Below are 21,391 nucleotides of genomic sequence, written 5' to 3' on the forward strand. Positions count from 1 at the left end.
AATAAAGTTAACTATTGAAAATACGCCTTTTTTAGGCAAATATAATGCGTCTTTGCTTGCAAATGGTCTAAAAATATTTCACTTTCACTTTAACCATGAAAGTTTCAGTTGCTGAAATCATTTACCTTTTATTATAAAAAAACTCGTGTAGTAGCTCATCCAGTGAATGCATGAATGAAAAAGATATCATTTGTTGCAACATCAAGAAATTCAATTGACGGTTTTCGTCGAAAAAACTCGTCTAGGGGAATTGTTGTAGACTGGTTAAAAAACATTTCATCATTAGGCAATGAAACCGATAATACTAGGTACTAATACACCAATATCCTCTGCTACTAGAACTGTTACTATCTAGAGGTGATTGTACAATTTGATGATCCGCAACACTTTCTATTCAACTTCAATCAATATTATTTTTGGAGTTTCTCGAAGAGGTAACTGAAACTTTTTACTTTTGCAGTTTCCTAAAAAAATTCAATAGTATTCTTCAAATAAATAATTCATTGGAATATACTTTTTATATCTATTCCTCTCAGATGCATTAGTTTCATTATTATTATTCATATCCATTGATGTAATAGTTACTATGGAAATATCTAATTAACTGTCGTCATATTAATTGATATACAGTGTCACCATTAAAGTGCGCACCCACCATATGGGAAACTTTTTTTCGAAAAGTTTCAATGAAGTTTAACTTCGGCACTTGTTTGTGCTTTAAATTTAACTTAAAATGATGCGGCCAACTGCGACCCACTGACGTTCAATGTTTGTCAAATTCAACTTTTTTTTTGAAAAAAATTGAAAAAGTGCATTTCTAGATCGAATTTAACAAAAAGTTACTTGAAAAAGTTGTGTCTACGGCAATTTTATATCCATATGACAAATTTTATGCAACTAGGATATAGTTAACGTTTTGCCTATTTTTGACATATATCCCCTTTATTTTTAAAAACAAGTTCGGTTAATTGTCATCAATTCATGTATACATAACAAACTCATCATGGAGTTTAACTTTTCTGATACATTTTTACTCATATGGACATTTTCAGAGAGAAATTAAAAATTTGCTATAAAATTTTTAACATGACTGGTGCAAAGTTTCAATCACTTGGCTATTTTCTTAAACAAACCTTTGATTTCAAAAAAGCAGAGGCAACTAAAAAAAATGAAAATAATTTCGACAGAACTATTATTATTATTATAAATTTTGAACAACAATAATATTATAGAAAATACAAATGGGTACAAAAAATTACTTATTGATCTAAATGAGGTTGTCAGACACTTATAGCCTAAATTTCAGTATGTCGTCCTCCACGTTCAATACAAATTATGGTCCTTCTACTGACATCTGTAACTGCATTTTCAATAAATCGGGGATTTATATTTGCACAGCACTCGCGAATGGTATTTTCCAGATGTTGTATGTCAGTAAATGGTCTACTTCGGTACACTTTTTGTTTCAGGTAACCCCACAAGAAAAAGTCTAAAGGCGTCAAGTCGGGTGATCTAGGTGGCCAATAATGTTCCCAGTTACGTCCAATAACTTTGCCTCTGAACATTTGTTGGAGGGATTGTTTTACAGCAACAGTGTGATGTATTGATGCGCCATCAAGCTGATACCATAGGTCGTATTTAATATTTGAAGGCATATTATCTAAAACTTCTCTAACCTCAATATTTAAAAGGTTGAGATAACCGACGGATGATAAATTTTCCCTAAAGAAAAATGGCGCTATTATTTGGTATCCCACACCATACATTAGTTTTAAAGGAATACTGATCACATTCAATTGTGAAATTGGGATTTTCTTGGGCCCACCATCGGCAATTTTGAGAACTTACCGTTCCATTTGAAGAGAACGTTGCCTCATTATATGGAAACTTTACATTTTCTTCTCTCTCTCCTTGAAACCAGAATGAAAACCCCAAACGGGTATCAAAATCTCGTTCTTTTAATGTGTTAATAAATTTTGGCTTGTAAGGCCAAAATTTATTCTTTAATAACACTTTCTCTCTTATAAACGGTATTTTTTATAATATCGGTTATGCTCGTTTGCCCGTGTTCAATAACTTTTAAACAAATGTTAAGTTGGGCCTCCTCATCATATTCACTTGGAGTGTGCTTTTTCTTAAATTGATTTGCTACGGATCCTGTTTCTCTGAATTGACACAGTAGTATGTTGAACATTTTTTCCTGGATGCCGTTCGTTAAAAATGTTAGCTACTTGCCGGTATGGTGTATTCTCACCACATATTAAAACAATTTCTATTATTTCCTGAAGAGACAACATTATTGCAACAATAACTGTTAAAAATTTGACAAGTGAATCAACAACTTGACACTACCATAGCATGCATTTTGTTTGTCAAGACCTACTTAAAAATTTTATTCAACGTGATTAAGCATCCTTACCGCCCTAGTTAGTGTTTATAAATAATCTGTAAATACTGAATATTGAAATTTTAATGTCATTTCAACTCTAGTAATTTTAATAATACTTATTGCAGTTTTTGAGTTGTGTCTGCTTTTTCAAAATTGAAGGTACTGACGTTTGTTTAAGAAAATAGCCAAGTGATTGAAACTTTGCACCAGTCATGTTAAAATTTTTATAGCACATTTTTAATTTTTCTCTAAAAATGTCCGTATAATTAAAATTTATCAGAAAAGTTAAACTCCATGATGAGTTTGTTATGTATACATGAATTGATGATAATTAATCGAACTTGTTTTTTAAAATAAAGGGGATAACTGTCAAAAATCCTAGTTGCGTAAAATTTGGCCTATGGATATAAAATTGCCGTAGACACAACTTTTTCAAGTAACTTTTTGTTAAATATTCGATCTAGAAATGCACTTTTTCAATTTTTTTCAAAAAAAAAGTTGAATTTGACAAACACCGAACGTCAGTGGGTCGCAGTTGGCCGCATCATTTTAAGTTAAATTTAAAGCACAAACAAGTGCCGAAGTTAAACTTCATTGAAACTTTTCGAAAAAAAAGTTTTCCATATTGTACGCACTTTAATGGTGATACTGTATATCAATTAATATGACGACAGTTAATTAGATATTTCCATAGTAACTATTACATCAATGGATATGAATAATAATAATGAAACCAATGCATCTGAGAGTAATAGATATAAAAAGTATATTCCAATGAATTATTTATTTGATGAATATTATTGAATTTTTTTAGGAAACTGCAAAAGTAAAAAGTTTCAGTTACCTGTACGAGAATTTCAAAAAATCCAGTAAAACTGAATTACTTATATGATTAACATACATATTGTTCAAACAATATTAAGGAGTCTGTCCCCACTTCTGATTTCAAATCAAATCGTTGATTTGACTATAAAGTATAGGTATGGCCAGTGGCCCATTTAAGCTAGTGTTGAGCTGGCAAATGACACTCCAAGCATTTGCTCAGTCTGACCCTGTAGCATACTACTTTTGAAGTCGGGGAGCTTGTCTTTGATCTTAGGTCCAGGACCTGTTGTGGAATGAGAGTCATAGTAGATAATTTCCATCATCATACGTAATTCCATATTTGTCACAAAAAATTTAGGAAAATAGTCTTTCAACATTCCAATAACATTTGATAGATTGTTCTAAGTGCATAATACTATTTACCAACAAAATAATATCTCACAAGAGAATGATAAATTTATTGATTGAAGTGTATCTGTACATGTATTAAAAGACTTTATGACAATTATCCTATATTTAGCATACAGTCACAAAGTATACAACATAAATTCCTGGAAAATCAAATTTTATTATCTATATAAAATAAAATAAATATTAAAAAAATATATAGCTAAATTGGGCTATTTGAATACAGTGCGAGAGCAAACTGAAAACAATTCTGTACAGATCAACAAATTATACAAAATATTGAAAATAGATGAAAGCACTTGAAGAATGATATGTTGAAAATATTTTTCAGATCGTGGAGTACAATTTCTTCAATAAAAAAAGCAGATAAATATGACTTAAATAATTAACACAAAAAGCACAAATAAAAATAAAAGAAAAAATGTGAATTCACTGAACTAAGAAAATCAATATAATTTGTTTGTCTATGTGAAAAAGGTTAAGGGCTAAAATCCACTGAATATAACTGATCTTTCTTTTGCAGATGATCACTTGGTGATCGAAACACGTGTCAAGGTGTTTAAAATAACGGTTTGGTGTTGGGAAAAAACTCCAGTAATATTCATTACTACACCAAAGGTTTCAAACAGTGCATCACAAGTCTAAAATCCACTGACAAATAATACTGAATTCATCAAAAATCACTTGCAGATCAAGCTCTTTTACAACTCTATCTGTTTGGTGAACCGATTATACAAAGAGTAAAAATTTACACTCATCACATGAACATTTTTGCAATTCTTCATTACTTTCAAATCAATAAAAGAAAAAACTCATAGATTTTTCTGGTAGTGTTCCAAGTATTTTTTACCCATGAGTCATGTAAAACCTTTTTCAGATTTCATTTTTTTTTCGAAATGGACATAAATTCAACTGATAAAAACTGTCTTCTGATGAGGAAGTAGTAGTCAGTTTGTCTCATAAACCGGCATTGATCTACATCAATATTTACTTGAAAACAAAATACATAAATTCACAACAGTCACTCTCCAGCCAAATTCATTGGCTTCTCCTCCGCTTCACCTTCTACGGATTCGGTGGACTCTCCCATTCCAACACTCAAATCCGTGGGTCCGTCTGACGCAGACTCAGAGGCAGAATTTTTTATTAGGCTTAAATCTAACATGCTCGCCGAATAGTCCATCATCTTTGGAATTTTTGGCATCTTCTCTCCAGAGTCCCCTGGTTGTTTACCCGAATTCAAACCAAAGTCGCCTATGGACTTATTAATACTCAAATCAGGCATGTAATAGTCTTGTTTGCCGGCGCTAGATTTGCTCAAAGAGGAAATGTACTCGGTCATAGAAAAATCTTTTGGAATTTTAGACAAATTCATATCAGGGGACGAATATTCCATTTTAGACTTTAGACCAAGCAGGTCCATAGAATAGTCGGGAGGTTTTATACCCTTTATGTCGCCAGGAAGCTTCATGGAAGATGAAGTTACTGGAACAGAACTGGTGATGATGGCAGGGGAGTTAGGATGCAGCTTGTGTTCATATTTCCCTTTACTGGGGATAGGACTACTAGACGAGAGGGGTTTAAGCAACTCCTGCATCTTAAAGAAGTTTGTTTGCAGAAACATATTGTTTGCCGCTAATGTACTATGTGCCATAGGATCCGGAAGCCCCAGAAGACTACTGGCACTAGGGAACTTGCCCGAATTGAAGAGTATACTAGATATATCTCCCGAAAGCATCAAATTAGAGTTGAGGCTGACAGGCGTATTGAGGTTGGGTAAATGCTGGTTAGATTTGCTGACATTCGGAATAGACAACAGACTTTCCTTCTCTTCCGAAGACACTCCCAAATTCTCTCTGATGAACTGCCATAAGGCTGTCTCGCTTTCATCTCTAGGAAACTTCGATATCAATGTGGTTTTCAGTTTGTCAATGTAGCAAGTGTTACTCAGATAGCGCTCTCCAAAGTTAATGAAGTCATTTTCCTTTTTATAGTAGTCGATGCACTTTTTCAATTCATCCTTGACGTGAAACGTGAGGACAGTGTCTTGGACGACACTGTAGGACATAAGCATTGGACGGCCATATTCGTTTGGTTTAGTCTCTGGAGGTGGAATAACCCAGTAGGCAATGATGCTCGATTCAAGAGATGAATTTTCGTAATTGTAAGGCGCTGCAACATAAACCTGGTATTTGGTATTTTGAAATCTACAATGTGTTAATAAGTTATTTAGTTAATATATTATTTATTTCATATGAAGCAGATTGATGGAAAAAATAAATAAAATACTTCAAAGTTTTCAAAAACTCGCACACCAAGACAGACAGGAAAAACTAAATCTTACATTTAATATTGTGTGAATTCGTGACAACAATTGAACAAATCATCTGAAAAATGTCTTCAAAGGGAATGGGTACAGCGAAGTCGAATTTGAGTAGGCAATATGATCCAGGAAATAATGTAACTCCAAATGAGCCTGTTTATGGAAAAGAGTTCCTACCTTATGTACAGACTGTTGTCTACCGCATTGGGAGAATTCTGAGGTATTCACTCTCCAACGAAAGCCATTAGAGAGAGTATAAGGTCAGATAAGCATCCCAGAGAACCTTTAGCAACACTGAGGGTTTCTCAAATCCCTTGTAGCGGTGAATCAGTCTACATAGTGACAAATCAGCAGTAGCAGAACATGCACTCAAAGAAGGAATCCACTTTATTGCTTTTGAAGATACCCAAGTGCCTTATAGAACTCAGAGCTACTACTCACGACTATGAAGAGGTGATAGGAACTTTAAAACAAAAACAATTTCTACCAAAAAGAAGAGGAAAACAACATTGATACATTAAATTATACTGGTGAAAAGATACTCATTTGATTCAACTAATAGAAACCAAGCCACGCCCACCACCAATGGAATGAAGCTGGAGGCTCAAACCTTAAATATAACTTTTACTATGAGGACAACCCAAGCACGTCTTTCAGTACATCATCACCTTTATTGATGTATTAATGTTCAACGCCCATACATTTTATAGAAAGCCACTATGAAAAAAAAAGTGTCTGTGAGATTATTAAAAAAAGATATACTTGAGGCACGATGGCTTTGAAGGCATGAAATTTTAAATTTATTAAAAAGTCTTCATTGATAATTAAGTAAAATATTTGAATTTCAACATCAACTTAGCTAGTTCAAAAGAAAATTCTCACAAACTAGTCAACACGTTTCTGTCTTATAATCTACATCAGCAAATCTAAGATTATACTAGGATAACAAATATTTCTGCTACCAGTGTTAGGAATCACACGTTAAAAGGTAAGATCTCGTTAATCCTTATATCGCACAAGTTTCGACTTCTGAGGGTTGTCGTTTGTAGGGTGCGACAGCTGGTTAACGGAAAAACAGATTTTTTTAAACAGAAGGTAACAAACATTCCTCCTCCAGAATAGGTAACATTTTTATAAACATTGATGAGGCACAGAACCCACAGTCTTGTTTATCAAATCATAAATGACAAGTTTTTGATACAAAAAAATTTGCTCTTCTGTTGGAAATGATGTCCAAGAGTAATAAATGCAATAAAGAAATTTGATAATCAAAACTAAAATACAGTGAATCGTAATTATAAACGAACTGAGTGTTTTTTCTTATAATGTTAACCGTATTTGGTACTGAAGAGCCGATAAGGCAAGTGTCTTACGGCGAAACATCGCATGTCTACCAGTGAGGATGACAGTGTTACATGTAAGTGAAATTTTAGTTCTTTCATTCATTATATTGTGTAGAAATCATCTGATTTGATTCCATTACGAATGTTTGGAATGTTCATTTTACAAAAACGATTTATAAGACTCATTTTTGGCATGGACTATAACGAATAAATTTTGCTTTCTGTTGGAAATGATGTCCAAAAGTAATAAATGCAATGAGAAAATTTGATAATCAAAAATTAAATACAGTGAATCCACAATACAATTGAAAAACCAGTTGATAATTATGAATGAAATGGCCCTCCTTTGGGAAAAATATTTGGAGAAGTGATTAAATGTTTTAGACCAGCAAGCCCAAAATGAACGCACAAAATGGCATGATCACTCATAAAACCTCAACATGTCTCTAGCTCTTGAATTTTCCAAATTACTTCAATGAGTACTTTTGTAAAATTGGCGAGGAGATTGTCCAAAACTTTGATTATATTGATGATACATATATCAAATCAATATATAATACTGGTGTAGCCCTTTTTTTACTCACCTCCAGTTAAAGAACTAGAGATAAGTACCCTGACAACAGAGTAAACAAGATATACAGGCCGTTATTTTTTGCTAATCCCATCATTTCTATCTCGGAAACTGTAAGACCAATGGACAAGAATAACTAGAACAACTAGAATAATTTCTTTCCAGATCGAGAATATCAGTAGTTGTTTCCGAAATATTCGCGAAAAACTAGAAATGCCGGATTTCGTTTTTTGGCTCTACTGCCGCCATTTCGAATGATATAAAAAAAAGGAAGAGGAACTTTCAATACTGTTTCATATTTGCTATAATCTTATATAAACCAATTTGCAATGCAACATTTTGTTATATAACAAAACTCATTTGAAGTGAAGTGGATTTCAAATTTTGAGCACCTCATATTTATTTACTTACATACAATAACTCCAATACAGGGTGTGTAACTATTATCTGATGTTCCCTTCATCTTTATCTGATAATCTAACTGAGCATCTACATCCCTCAAAGTCGGAGCCGCTGCAGCAAAAGGATGTGAGTGATACCAACCAACTAGCAGAAGTTTTTCTTTTTCTATTGCCTTCGATATGGTAGCCTCAACTTGAGAAGCATTTTCTCTGTCAGCTTTGGTACTGCGACAAGGAAAGGCATGTGTAATTTGTAAATCTGAAATAAAAGTAGAAGACTGAACCCTTTCAATGAAAAGTTAAACCCTTTTTGGTTTGAGATTCAATTCATCAATGAGATAAAAAGGTCTGTTCACTTGCATCTATATGAAATTATGATTGCTGACTTACTATGTGAGTTTACATCCCAGTATCCTGCCAGATATCCAGAAACTTCCGATTTTGTTAAATGGCAATGAAAATCCATTAAAAGGGCTGCATTCGTAGATAGGGATACCAGAAATGGTTGAATTTTGCCCATATTCGAGAATGGTATACAGTCAATCATGGTATTGGCATCGCTGAAAATATAAAATATGTGATTATATGGTTGAACAGACTAAGAATCTGGAAACCTTGACAATAAAAAATATTTCATTTCATTAAAATATATGATATATAAAATATAAACTCGTATATTTTCGTTACTATAATATTTAAATGCCATTAATACAACATAAAATATCTAAACCTCTTAATTTTAATGCTGTTGGCAAGGTTTTCAAGTTTTTGTTGCAGGATTGGACTTTCCTAAGAGTTAATAGATTTTTTAACAACTCGGAGATGAATAAATATAAAAAGGATAAATGAGAAAAAATACCTAAATGAAGGAATAAAATCAGAGAATTTTTGACAGAAAAAACAAAATTACTAAATATTCAAATGCAGCAATTATTTTCTCAAATTCAAATTTGAGTATTTCTTCAATGTACCAGGTAATCAACTGTATGTTATTAATGAATGATAAATTGACCATTGTCTTATTGTGGAGAAAGTATTTAAATAGTCATTTAAATTATTATATTTATCATTTAATAATATGGAAGGTGAGACTCCTTACTTTATATAAAGCAACTGAATATGCAGAGTATTGCAAGAGTTTTTGTGTATATAATGAAAATATGACTAAAAGTTAAATGGATTTGTATCAATTTTTTTGTATGTTTGAAGGTGGTTGACAATGTTTCATGGCGCATTTCATTAGTTCGGACTTTCATTGTCTAATATGATATGAAATGATTTGAACTCCCTGGAATAATCAATAAAATTAATAATATTAGCTGAAAAATAGCAATTATATTAAGCGAAAAAAATGAAATTACAATGACATAAAATACAAGCAACATTTGAAAATTAAACAATTAACAAAAAATGAAAATTAAAAATTGAAAGATTTCAAACCAAGTTACTTCATGACGTTTCGATTGTTGGTATTCACAATCGTCTTCGGGTGATGACGAAGACAATAAATCATATTAGACGATGGAAGTCCGAACTTATGAATTTTTTTGTATGTTTCATTGTCATGTTTCATGAGAAAGTTTTTTATATGAACTGGTAGAAAAATATGTGTCAAAATATTTAGAAGTATTAGTAAATGGGTTAAACCATAATGATATTGAAAATAAATATGAAAAGAAAATAAAGTAAATAAATAAATTATTATCAGTGTTTATAAGGGAGATAAATTTTGTACATACTGTGTTAGTGTTCTATTTGCTATGGTATTATGTTTCACTACAATCCTTTGGTACATCAAAGAGTTCAACATGTTTTTCTGTAGTATTTGTTCCAGATTCACTACCGATGAAGAAAGCAGCTGTTCATCTGAAAATCACAAATTTATTTTAATGTAACCTCTAAAAAGACATGATTAGCAGGACAAATTCAGCATTCAGCATACCTACATTACAACGATTAATGTCACTTACTTTCTTTTCTTGTTTCTCGTCTTCCTCTTTCTTTTTCTTGTACCAAACGTTTTTGTAGGCGTCTAATTTTTTGCCTCTATACTTCACAGAAGCCCAGCCACAACCTGACTTTTTATCAGGATTGATGAATCTTTTACATGCAATTGCCCAGGCGCTTGGAGAGGCGAAAATAATATCTGTTTCCTGACTTCGAATTTTACCGTCTTGAAGAAGGTCTCCTATGAATTTTTGTCCCTGCAAGTATAATAGTATCATTACTTTAAAACTAATTAACAAAATATAACTCAAAATTACTCTGAGATAGTTAGATACTCAAAAGTTTCAAAAATAACCAGAAATTTAGAAATTAATAAGCGCCATTGCAAAATTGAAAATACTTTGTATTATGAAGTGAAATTGTACTAAATAAAAAAACAGGAAAGTATTCAGTTTGTTTAGAGACTTTTTTCAATACCTACTGTACCTCTTTTTGGAATACTTATTATATAGTAATAATGTAATAATTATAAAATTTCTAAATGTGCTTTCTTACCAAATATTCAATGGTCATAGCCCCAGGTCCGGGTTCTAGAATGCCTGCAGATAGTAAATTTTGCAAGGTAATAGTTCTATTATTAGTTTCTCTTCCAATAACTTGCTTGTTTTGGATTTTGCCATGATCTTCAATATCCTAAAAATGTGTTAGATGTTACCTCATTGAAATGTTGCAATATGCTAATAATTATATCAATAAGGTCCAACAATGCAATTTTTAAGTTATTTTGCTAAAAAATTAATTGCTTTTGGAAAGATATGGAGAATTATATGAAATTTGAACCAAGTATAGAAAACGAAAAATTTCGAACAACAATTGATATTTATTGATTATAGTATGTTTTCGAATTTAAAAGAAATGTGAAGAAGATATTTTGTTAGTATTTCATCAAAGTCAACATTGAATGTTTCTGAAATTTTTGAAAATTATAGCTTGATGGAGAATTGTATTAGAAAAATAAACCAAGGTCATTTTGTGGGCTTGATGTATGTCTGATCTTATACAATTTCCCAAGAGATTACATGAAACACAAACATTTTAAATATTTCAAACGATCAAAGTTGCAACTAGAAAAAAGAGTATTCTTAATCATTGATTTGATTTCTAGTCCTCTTAAAATTTATTCACAAATATGAATACTTTTGACTCATTTTTCACAAGCTTATTTACATAAGTTGTTGATATTTATATCAAGAAAGAAATTGAAAAATTCATATTCATATTATCGAATGACTGATAACGAACTAGGTTGAATGAATCCATATGATCCATATATACTCTGCAGTCTAATATGAACATGTAATTATCCTGCTACTGTATTTTCTTCAGAATAATAATTTAATCGAATTCTAATTATCCGAACTCCAGCTACCTGGATGACTTTCAGAAAAAAAATATTAAATTTTTCAAACAAAACTATACCAGAAAGAAAAACTATCTCTCGATACGCGTTTCGCTAAACAAGTTAGCATCATCAGAAGATGAGCAAGACTAAGCGCGTCGAGAGACAGTATTTTTGTTCTGGTGTGAAAAATGTTGTTTCTCAATATATTCTTACCAAAATGTTTAAACAGTAATGTTTATTTTGTATACATGCACACATGCGCACAAGCACACTTGAACTTTTTAATTGCAATCAAAGTATAACAAAATGATCAGTTTCTTCTCAGTAGGTGCAACTTGCAACTTTTTGGCTAGTGTCTGTTGCAACATATCCACATCAGTATATTACTGCTCAAAAGTAAGTAAAGAGGAGTAAGGTTAGGACACCTGGGAGGCCATTGAACAGGGTCATACGAATTTTGCCCATCTACAAGGACCCGTTCATCCAGGAAATTATCAAGAATCTGAGTCATAAATTCCACATATCTTGCAGCATTTAGGAAACCATTATAAAAAAACGACCAACAATTCGTGATCTCATTATTCTGCACCAAACGTTAATATTGAAACTAATCTGGGAAACTCTTAGATGTATTGAAAAATTATTTTTCCTCAACCAGTAGTGGTGCCGGTATTTTTTGTAATACATGCCAAGGAAGCATGTATTACAAAAAATAAGTCTATAAAATATTAGGAACATTTTTTACATTTTCTAGATTCATTGATGTACCAATGACAAAACAAATCGTTCCGAATCTTCTGCCACTAACGCCTGAACTTGTCGAAATTCATGAGAAACAAATTTGTGTTTTGTGAGAACTCTTTGCACAGTACCATAAGTTATAAAGGAATCCTTAACAAGGTATCTTATGGAATTCTCATGGTAGGCTTCAAAATAGCCTCACAAAACATGAATTTTTTTTAACTCGTATTATAGCAAAAATATTTTCATTATTTTGAAATTTTCGATACACTTCTAAAAGAATCACTGATCCAGGAGAATTCGATTAGGATACCATTTGGCATAGTATTCCAGGGCTCTTGAAGAACATTTTCTGCTAACGAGATAAGCCTCTAAGCATATCACATTTTTCTGCGTGAGAGAGTACCATGTTATTGACAATCATCAACACAAGAAAAAACATCAAACATTGGCATTTTCCAGCACGTTTCTGATTTTTGAATTTAAGGTCGATTTCCTTCCAAGTAGTACAGCGCAGTATAGCATTGAAATATTTTGCCAATAGTTGGCAGTAACATACTTAGGAAGGTAGGGAGGCCCATTAAAGTTTTATTACTTCCAGGAGCTTTGGCATTTTAGCACAATGCTCTATTCGTTTACCATCAAATGAAACCAAAAGGAGTTGATATAACTTATCTCTAACAGTAACACTAGCGATTTGTTGAGGTATTCTGTCAATGCTCAGCCAATTATTCTTTTATTGAAATATAAACGCTCTTTATTGGTTAAAATTTCATAACTCCTTTATTTTTCACTTCATCAAAAAAATTTTCAAGACCTTTATAACTGAAATATCATTTTCTATCAAAAAAAAAATATTACATACAGAACCTTTCATTTGAAAAAAAAAAGGTATTTTACTCAGAAAGACAAAAAACTAGGCTCAATTGTTTTTCCATTCCTGCATCTTAATAAGTGTAAAAGTACTACTAGTTTGCCAATTTGACAGATTTCGTATCTTCAATAATAACAAAGATATCATTTTTACTGAATATAAATATTCTTTTTTATGAAGCATATGTAATTATCTTTTTTACATTTTACATTTCATTGACACTTGGATTTTCCTCGCACAAAAATTCTGAAATTCTTTTAGCAATACAGCTTTGTATTGCTTTATATGCATATTCTTTGAACAATAAATTCATTATTTATTCATTAAAATTTTTATTTAGTTAGGTACATACATGATTTTACTTGACTTGATTCAATTGTAAATTTTCTATAATTTTATTAGAAATGGGGGTTTTGTTAGGCGATTCATTTCTGGGAAAAAATCTTTAGGACTTCTACTTCTCAATCATTATATAGAAAGTGCAAAATTTCTGAAAAAAGGAAAGTTTTTTTTTTTATGATTTTTTTCTTCTAGTTTGTATCTGAAGGTAATTTTTGTGCATGATCTACACATCTTTATAGATACTTTTTATTGATGTATTCAATTTTTTCTCCTTTCTTCGAAAGCTTCCCTCTTTCCATTTAATTATGGAGAAAAATGAAAGCCAGATACATTTTCCAAAAACTAATCTCTCGTCATTTTTAAAGGAAATACCTATGACTGGTATTAAATTAAATAGTAGTATAAATATTCTTTTACGAACCGTCATTGTAACAAGAACAAATTTATTTCTTCAAGTGACATATCTATCTGGAATATCTATGCATGATAGCTGATTCAATTCTACAACACATGTATAGTCTATAGTCTGATAAATTCGCTAGATAATACCATATAAAACCTGCCACATAGAAAATAAAAATTGAACCTTGTAAATTATAAAACGCCGCCCATACCATACAAAGAAACTGCCGACGTTCAGTAACTATTTATTTTTTTGTCATTCAAATTGACTTCATATAGGAGTACAAACTGAATAAGAAAAAGTGAACCGTGTGATGCAATATTAATATATTTCAACTTAAATTATTTTGAATGGATTGTTTCTTTCAGTTTGTATCTGAAAAAAACTTCTGTGCATGATCGACACATCTTCGTGAAGAGTTTTTATTGACATATTTATTCAGGCATTCATTGCATTCCGTTTACTTTGGTTTCCTAAATGATGTTCAATACATATCATCTTTTTTTATGGACCAATTTTTCATGCACATAAAGCCTAATCTCCTGGATTGATTTTCCGTGATGAAATAAAATTACTTGGAGTGCCACAAAATCTATTGATAATTCATTAACACAATCATGCAAAATGAAATAGTCAGTAACCAGATCATTACCTAGGAAACCATGTTCTGCAAAAGATTAGATAAAACACATGCAACTAAATAAGCAGGAAAACTAATGAACAAAAAAATAACTCAAGTAAAATCAAAAGAAACCTCGTCAAATTCTTCTGCATCTTCAGTTTCGTCTTCTTGAAAATTATTTTCGTCATCATCGTGATTAAAGATAGCATGACCTAACAATGCGGCTTCAAGTTGAGACTGCATCTTAAGAGAAATAAGTGTTAATAGAAATAATGCAAATAAAATTATATGGTTCAGATACCTATCTGACACCCCAAAAAGCCAAAAGCTCTCGAATTAAGAATACCGTAGGCCTTCAACCTACTACTGATCTAGTATACTATGTACATTCATTTACCTTATCAATTTTTGAAAAAAAGTTTATACATAACTTTAGGAGGTTAATAATAAATTGAATATTTATATTTACATCAATAGAACTATCACAACAGTATAATGACAACTAAACGTCAATTTCTTCTTCTTTACATTTGCATATGGGTAGTGGCAGCAAAACGCAAGAGCCTACAGTCCAGGTGAACCGGTAGATTTTAGAAAAAAAATGATTCCAAAACAATCTTTATTCTAGGTAAGCAGGTAAATTTCAAGAAAACCCATAAATGGTTATAAAGAATAATGATCATAAAATTATGTAATTACTGTTGTGTAAAATGCATTGCATTGTACAATAGTTTAGGGTAACAGTTCAACTGAAGGAGTTACTGAAACGAGTTTTGTGTAAAGTTCAGGTATAATTCAAAAATTGTTCAATTATCATTATGGAGAGTAAACAATTAGCATTTATATATAAATGAATAACCTGGTACTTACCAGTTTCGTGAGTCCTGTAGTAGGTGTACTTAAGAGATTAAACAAATGTAATTCAAATGAATTGAAATTTAAGGCTTCAATTTTTATAACTTGGCCAATAACATATTTTACTGTCAGGCAATTCGAAAGTACCTAGTCTAAATTTCGCGAATACTGATATACATCTGGGATATTTTACTTCGATATCAATTAAATAGATTAGAATTCAAGGTGTATTTTTTATAACAATTGAGTATCAATTCTAATATCATTTTTGTTATGGAAAAAGTCTCTAAGATTTAGTAAACAACAAGTTCAGGCGAATTTCATAATAATTATATCTTATACTACATTTCTGGGTAGAATATATCTTCAGCAATCTAAAGCATTCATAAACCAGGTACATAATCAATCGGCATATTATAATGAAGGTAACTTGTGTACTTACCAATTCCATAAGTCATCCTAAGATACGCCTAGATGATTTTGATGTCATATTCAAATAAATTAGAATTCGTTACTTCTTTATTCAACATATTAATACTTGGGAGTATAAGTTTCAACAGTAATACATTCAATTTTAATCTTTATCTTAATGTTCTCAAACATCTTGGAATATGAAGTTATTTATGTTTTAAGTACATTAGTTATATCTCTTGCTACAGTTCCTGGTAGATATATCTTCAGTCAAGGCCGTAGCGAAAAGAAATATCAGGGGGGACGGAATCCAAATTTTCCCAACCCCACTAGCAAAATTTCCCAACTTTCGAAAAAATGAATGCGAGGGATTAGTTACTACTATAATATATTAATTTTCTTACTCAGCTATCCAAAGATTGGCTGAATGCTTATGCCCTTTAGGTTATGCACAAACAAAAATAAATTTATTTATAAAAATAATAATGGGAATTATTACACTTTGGACCAAGGTCCTTGGTCTTCCACCATATACACCATGTATAGGAATATTCAATACAAATGAAAGGAAACAACACTTAAATAATATTGTGCTTATTGTTTTCTATTATTATTTTTTCTATCTTCACAGCCCGAAACTTCCCAACTTTTCCAAGTCGAAAAAACAGTGAAAAGCTGGAATTTTGTAAAATTGTCACTTCAAAATTTGTGGACTGTTCAGAACTCTTCTTTTACTTGGAGAAACTAAACTTTTTTGAAGTTTTCAAACAACTCTCCAAGTTATGAATGTTGGGAAATCCCAACTTTCTCCCGGTCCTTTCCTTTTCTTATTACCTCTCCCTTTCTTTTCTCTCATTTTTATTTTTTTAATTTTCATTCATTTTTCCTCTATTATTTTTAACTATCTTCACAGCCCAAAATTTCCCAACTTTTTCCCAAGTCGAGAAAACAGGGGGAGAGGCTCCCCCCCTACCTCCATGGCGACGGCCCTGTCTTCAGTTATCTAAACTGAATAAAAACCAATAGGTAATAACTAACAATGCAGAACAAAAAATATTACATTTATTGAAAATGTGTCTAAATCAATAGCAAATTTTGATCATCAGATTCAGATGGATGCTGAGAATAACATCATGTATTTGTCGATCCAAAACTTGTGAGAAGTACGAAGTTCCATATCATAATAAATACTGGAACTGAAAATAGGTGGAAGACCATAGGTACTCGACCATAGAAAAACTTTTTTTCCTATATTAAAGCGGCAATTAGCAAGTAACATAATAAAACTTGTATGAATGAATACGAATTTTCATGCCATTATAAGCACTGGAATTAAAAATAGGTGAAGGGCAAGCATTTCTTAAGCGTCCCTTCCTGATAATGTATACCTTGAGTAACATAAAACAAAAACAAACCATATCTTCAGCAACATAAAACGAAAACAAACCATTACCATATTTCTATACAGTAACAGTTTTTCATCATTCGAGTCGGAAATAACTTAGCATATCATCATGTATTTGATATTCTGAAACTCATGTGAATAAATCAATGTTTCAATGTTCAAGAGAAACAATTTTGGAAATTTGTATTATAAAGTTTCATTCTTATTTCTATATTTCTTTCCTTACTGAAATCTCTTGAAAAAAGTTCCTTGAAGATATTAACATCAATTATATCTGATGCTACAGTTCTTAATAATGTAAATATATGGTCAGCAATCCAACAAAAACCAATCATCATGGCAATATCAAAAAATCGCATGTTTTAAAAATATGTTTGAATCGTAATTGTTAATTCAGAGGGCTTTTAGAATGCCACCAAATATTTGGTTTGATGAAAGTTGTGTGAATACTATACTATAATAAATACTGGAATTAAACATTACAGACGGAAGACAAGTCCTGATAAACACCTTTATTATTATAATATGACAATGCAAATGCATTCACTGTGATATGGGTCATAAACAATCCTCATATTTCATAGGTATAATTAGAAACTGGTTTCTGGAGTCTCGAGGTACATTTAGGTACTCTCATGACATAGGTATTTAAATGGATATCAGTGATTAGGTGTATCAATTCAAACCGTTTTGGTAAATTTTACATTAATTATATCTCATACAATTTCTGATATCTTCAGCAATCCAAATTAACAAACTAATACCTAAGCTGACGCTTGCGAGTATAAATATGATGTGAAATGAATTGAAACTAAATATAGATCAAAGCCAAATATATTGACAAATGCAAAAGATCTGTGCTTTCCTTATGATAACTTGATTCTGCAATTTAAATTCAAGGCTAAATGAAAGTTTCTTAACATCTCTTGAAAACAGTGACAGTTTTTGATCATCAGAATACTCATGTATTTGATGTACTGAAACTTGTGTGAAAAAAATTAAGTTTCATTCCATAATAAGGGCTGAATCTAAAGATATTTGGAAGGCAGTTAATGATAAAAACAAAAAATCTATGCTTCTCCTTCTGTAGGTTAGGTCTAAAGTGAGTGGGTCTATTCGATCCTTCACCGCAACCCGCAAGTGTTCATTGTGGCTCACTCCTATTCACACTCTGCCAAATAAACCCAGCTTCTTAACGAAGCCGATTAGTTTGTATGATGAGTGGTCTTTCAGGTCAGATGGTAAGAGTACGGCTCTGCCAAACTCTAAGAACCTGATTCGGTCTCCAGCGGGGCAGGCACAAAGTATATACTCTGCTGTTTCATAATTTTACAAATAGAGGCGACACACACTGTCTTCCGACAGTCCAAGTCTCTGCATATGATGGTTCAAATGACAGGGACCTGTAAGAAGGCCTGTTAGATATCGTAGTTCATCTCTACTGTAGTCCAACAACTGTTTGGTATCAAGCTTCGAAGGGTGAATAAACGCCTTGGAGTGACCCAATCCTGGAAGATTCTGCCAGAAGTCCATTAATCTTCTTGCCATCCAGGTGTTCAAAGTTCTGTAACTTGACCCTACAATACCTTTACACTGGGATAAACATTCAGTATATTTACAAAGGTGATTTTCCAGACAAAATATTTAAATGAAGAAAAATGCATGACTATTATATAGAACATATGTTGAGTACTCATTTTTGATATTTTCAAGTTTCCTCCTTTCCAATACCATCTGTTGAAAATATTTCTCAAAAAGTTATATCTCGTACTACAGATTCTGATTTTTCAGCAAGGTAAAAGAACACAAGGTAAAATTGAAAAAATCTAGCATCTTTCAAAAATGTGAAGTCAGTAATAGTTTTAGCCATTAGAATCAGATGGAACTGACAATACCATCATGAATTTGGTATTTTGAAACTTGCATGGATATGAAGTTTCATACAATAATGAGTGTGTACTGAATCAAAATATAGGTGGAAAGCAAGTAATAATTAACTAACAAAAATAATGATTTATTTAATGTAACTTGATCTAATGAAGACTTATATTCGAAGATAAATGGACAATAAGCTAATGATAATTAAGCTAGACCTAGTATTTCCTGAGATAGGTATATAATCATTTTACTTGACCAGGGATTATGGTTAAACCATTTTTCAAACAAAGGTTACCTGCAAAGCTGCAGATATTTACAATCATCAACTGTAATCTCTACCTCTAGTTATTTTTAATTCAGTATTTGTTCAAAAACACTACCTTAACTCAATGGTTTATTGGGCCACAAGGTGCATACCTACAAATAATTTTCATGACATCATTTAAATGAATATGAATTCATGACTTTTTTGTGGCACATATATGTCTGCGAATATCAATTCGAATAGTAATATTTTCAAGTTACTTTTTTCCCTACATAATGATAATGTATTCCTATAACTGATAACATTTTTGGGAAAGTGGATAATTAGCATAACATAAGCACTAGTTAGTTTTCATGAAATATTTTTATAATAAATCAGAATTCTTGAATTCTTATACCACATATTGAACTTCAGGAGTATCAATTTGGATGATATTGGATGTATTGTGAATGGGATCTAAAATAAATACAGACTGAAAATATAAAGCAGAGTCAGAAACTAATATATTTCAAAAATGTGATTGAATAAGTAGGGGTTTTTGATCATCAAATCAGATTTTTAATTATACCATCATGTATTTGGTATGTTGGAAATTGAAAACATGAAAATAAAGTTTCATATTGTAGTTGAACTAAGAACAGATGAAAAGCAAATCTTGATTACATACATTGAACTATATGTTTTCCTTATTATAATAATCATCATATGAAAGTTTTACTCAAGATTGGTGAATAAAAAGCATATATCATAAAATGGATCACAATTCATGACTTCTCTACACCACATATTTATGTTAACAAGTGTCAACTCGATATTTTCCAGATTCCCATACATTGTATATTTTACTGAAAAAAAAATCTTTTGAAAAAGGTTTCTTAATATATTTCGCAGTTCCTGATAATGTATATCATCATAGAAAAATAAAACAAAGTGCACAAGTATGAAGTTTCCTGTAACTATTGAAACTAAAAATTAATGGAAAATGTTTTGCTTTTCTTGAGGATATGAAGACTTTTTTTATTGATTCGGCCGTTACTTGATGAAGATCCATAGTAATTTCATAAAATATACCTCACTATTTGATCTCTACAAACTTTATTTGAAAAATATATCACGACATATTTCGGTAACACAGTAGCTTCTTCAACAGTGATTTGAATATTCAAATCACTGTGTTAGCGAAACATGTGATATATTTTTTAAATAACTTTATTTGAAAAATATATCACGACATGTTTCGGTAACACAGTAGCTTCTTCAACAGTGATTTGAATATTCAAATCACTGTGTTAGCGAAACATGCGATATATTTTTCAAATAAAGTTTGCGGAGATCAAATCTTGAGGTGTAGTTTATGAAATTCATTTGCAGACTTTTGCAATGAGATGTATAGACACACGGCATATTAGAATAAGCATATAAACTATGTAGTTTTATGAGGCCTGAAGAGGTACATCTTGGTAATGTGCATGACATTATTAAATTTTAAAACTCCTATATACTACAAGCCTATTAATGTTTAAAATCGATTCGAATTGTAATATCTTCAAGCTTCATACATAATACATTCGGGAAGGTTTCATATTAAATATACCTATTTCATGCTACAGAATATCTGGAACAATTTAAAATACCCTGTGGTTGAATAAAAAATATTTTTTCGATGATACAGTTCCTGATGATGTATATATCCGACAACCTAAATTAAAAATAAACCACTGAAACTAATTCTTTTTGTTTTAAGTGTAAATCAGTAATAGTTTTAATTCTTAGATTCAGGAAGAGTTTTAAATACCATCATGTATTTGGTATTCCGAAAATTATGTGAAAAAACATGAAGCTCCAATAAATAATGAGTAGGGGAATTAAAAAAAACTAGTTTCTTTCCTTTATTATGACTTGCAATGAGCAGATGGACGAACGATAAACCTATTATATATAAAAACTAACCCGGATAGTTTTCATAACATACGGCTTCTTTATACT

At 31.3% G+C, this 21,391-nt stretch overlaps 1 protein-coding gene across 2 annotated transcripts; it reads right to left on the bottom strand.

Moving 5' to 3' along the window:
* Positions 1 to 3,652: 3,652 nt before the first annotated feature.
* Positions 3,653 to 15,107, bottom strand: LOC111517840 (MPN domain-containing protein). 2 transcript variants are annotated; one of them, XM_074173784.1, is made up of 8 exons: positions 14,989 to 15,107; positions 14,724 to 14,834; positions 10,763 to 10,900; positions 10,203 to 10,464; positions 10,000 to 10,126; positions 8,651 to 8,820; positions 8,271 to 8,519; positions 3,653 to 5,794 (listed from the first exon to the last, which is right to left on the bottom strand). In XM_074173784.1, the coding sequence occupies exons 2-8, from the start codon at positions 14,832 to 14,834 to the stop codon at positions 4,644 to 4,646; spliced, it is 2,208 nt and encodes a 735-aa protein (XP_074029885.1). In that variant the 5' UTR covers positions 14,989 to 15,107; the 3' UTR covers positions 3,653 to 4,643. The 2 variants fall into 2 exon arrangements, with proteins under 2 accessions (XP_074029885.1, XP_074029884.1); XM_074173783.1 differs by having other exon boundaries at positions 14,893 to 15,098.
* Positions 15,108 to 21,391: the final 6,284 nt, after the last annotated feature.

The sequence above is a fragment of the Leptinotarsa decemlineata genome, unplaced genomic scaffold (genome assembly GCF_025532065.1).
Source record: "Leptinotarsa decemlineata unplaced genomic scaffold, Ldec_3_MD MMD2_tig00000505_RagTag_RagTag, whole genome shotgun sequence".
Classification (NCBI taxonomy): Eukaryota; Metazoa; Arthropoda; class Insecta; order Coleoptera; family Chrysomelidae; genus Leptinotarsa; species Leptinotarsa decemlineata.

What these genes read in the sequence shown, in the direction of transcription:
- LOC111517840 (XM_074173784.1), bottom strand. Translation starts at nt 14,834, where the DNA reads ATGCAGTCTCAACTTGAAGCCGCATTGTTAGGTCATGCTATCTTTAAT. An exon ending in CATTAATCGTTGTAATGTAG is followed by an intron (nt 10,127 to 10,202) that starts GTATGCTGAATG and finishes TGTGATTTTCAG; the next exon opens with ATGAACAGCTGCTTTCTTCA. An exon ending in GCAAATAGAACACTAACACA is followed by an intron (nt 8,821 to 9,999) that starts GTATGTACAAAA and finishes TTATATTTTCAG; the next exon opens with CGATGCCAATACCATGATTG.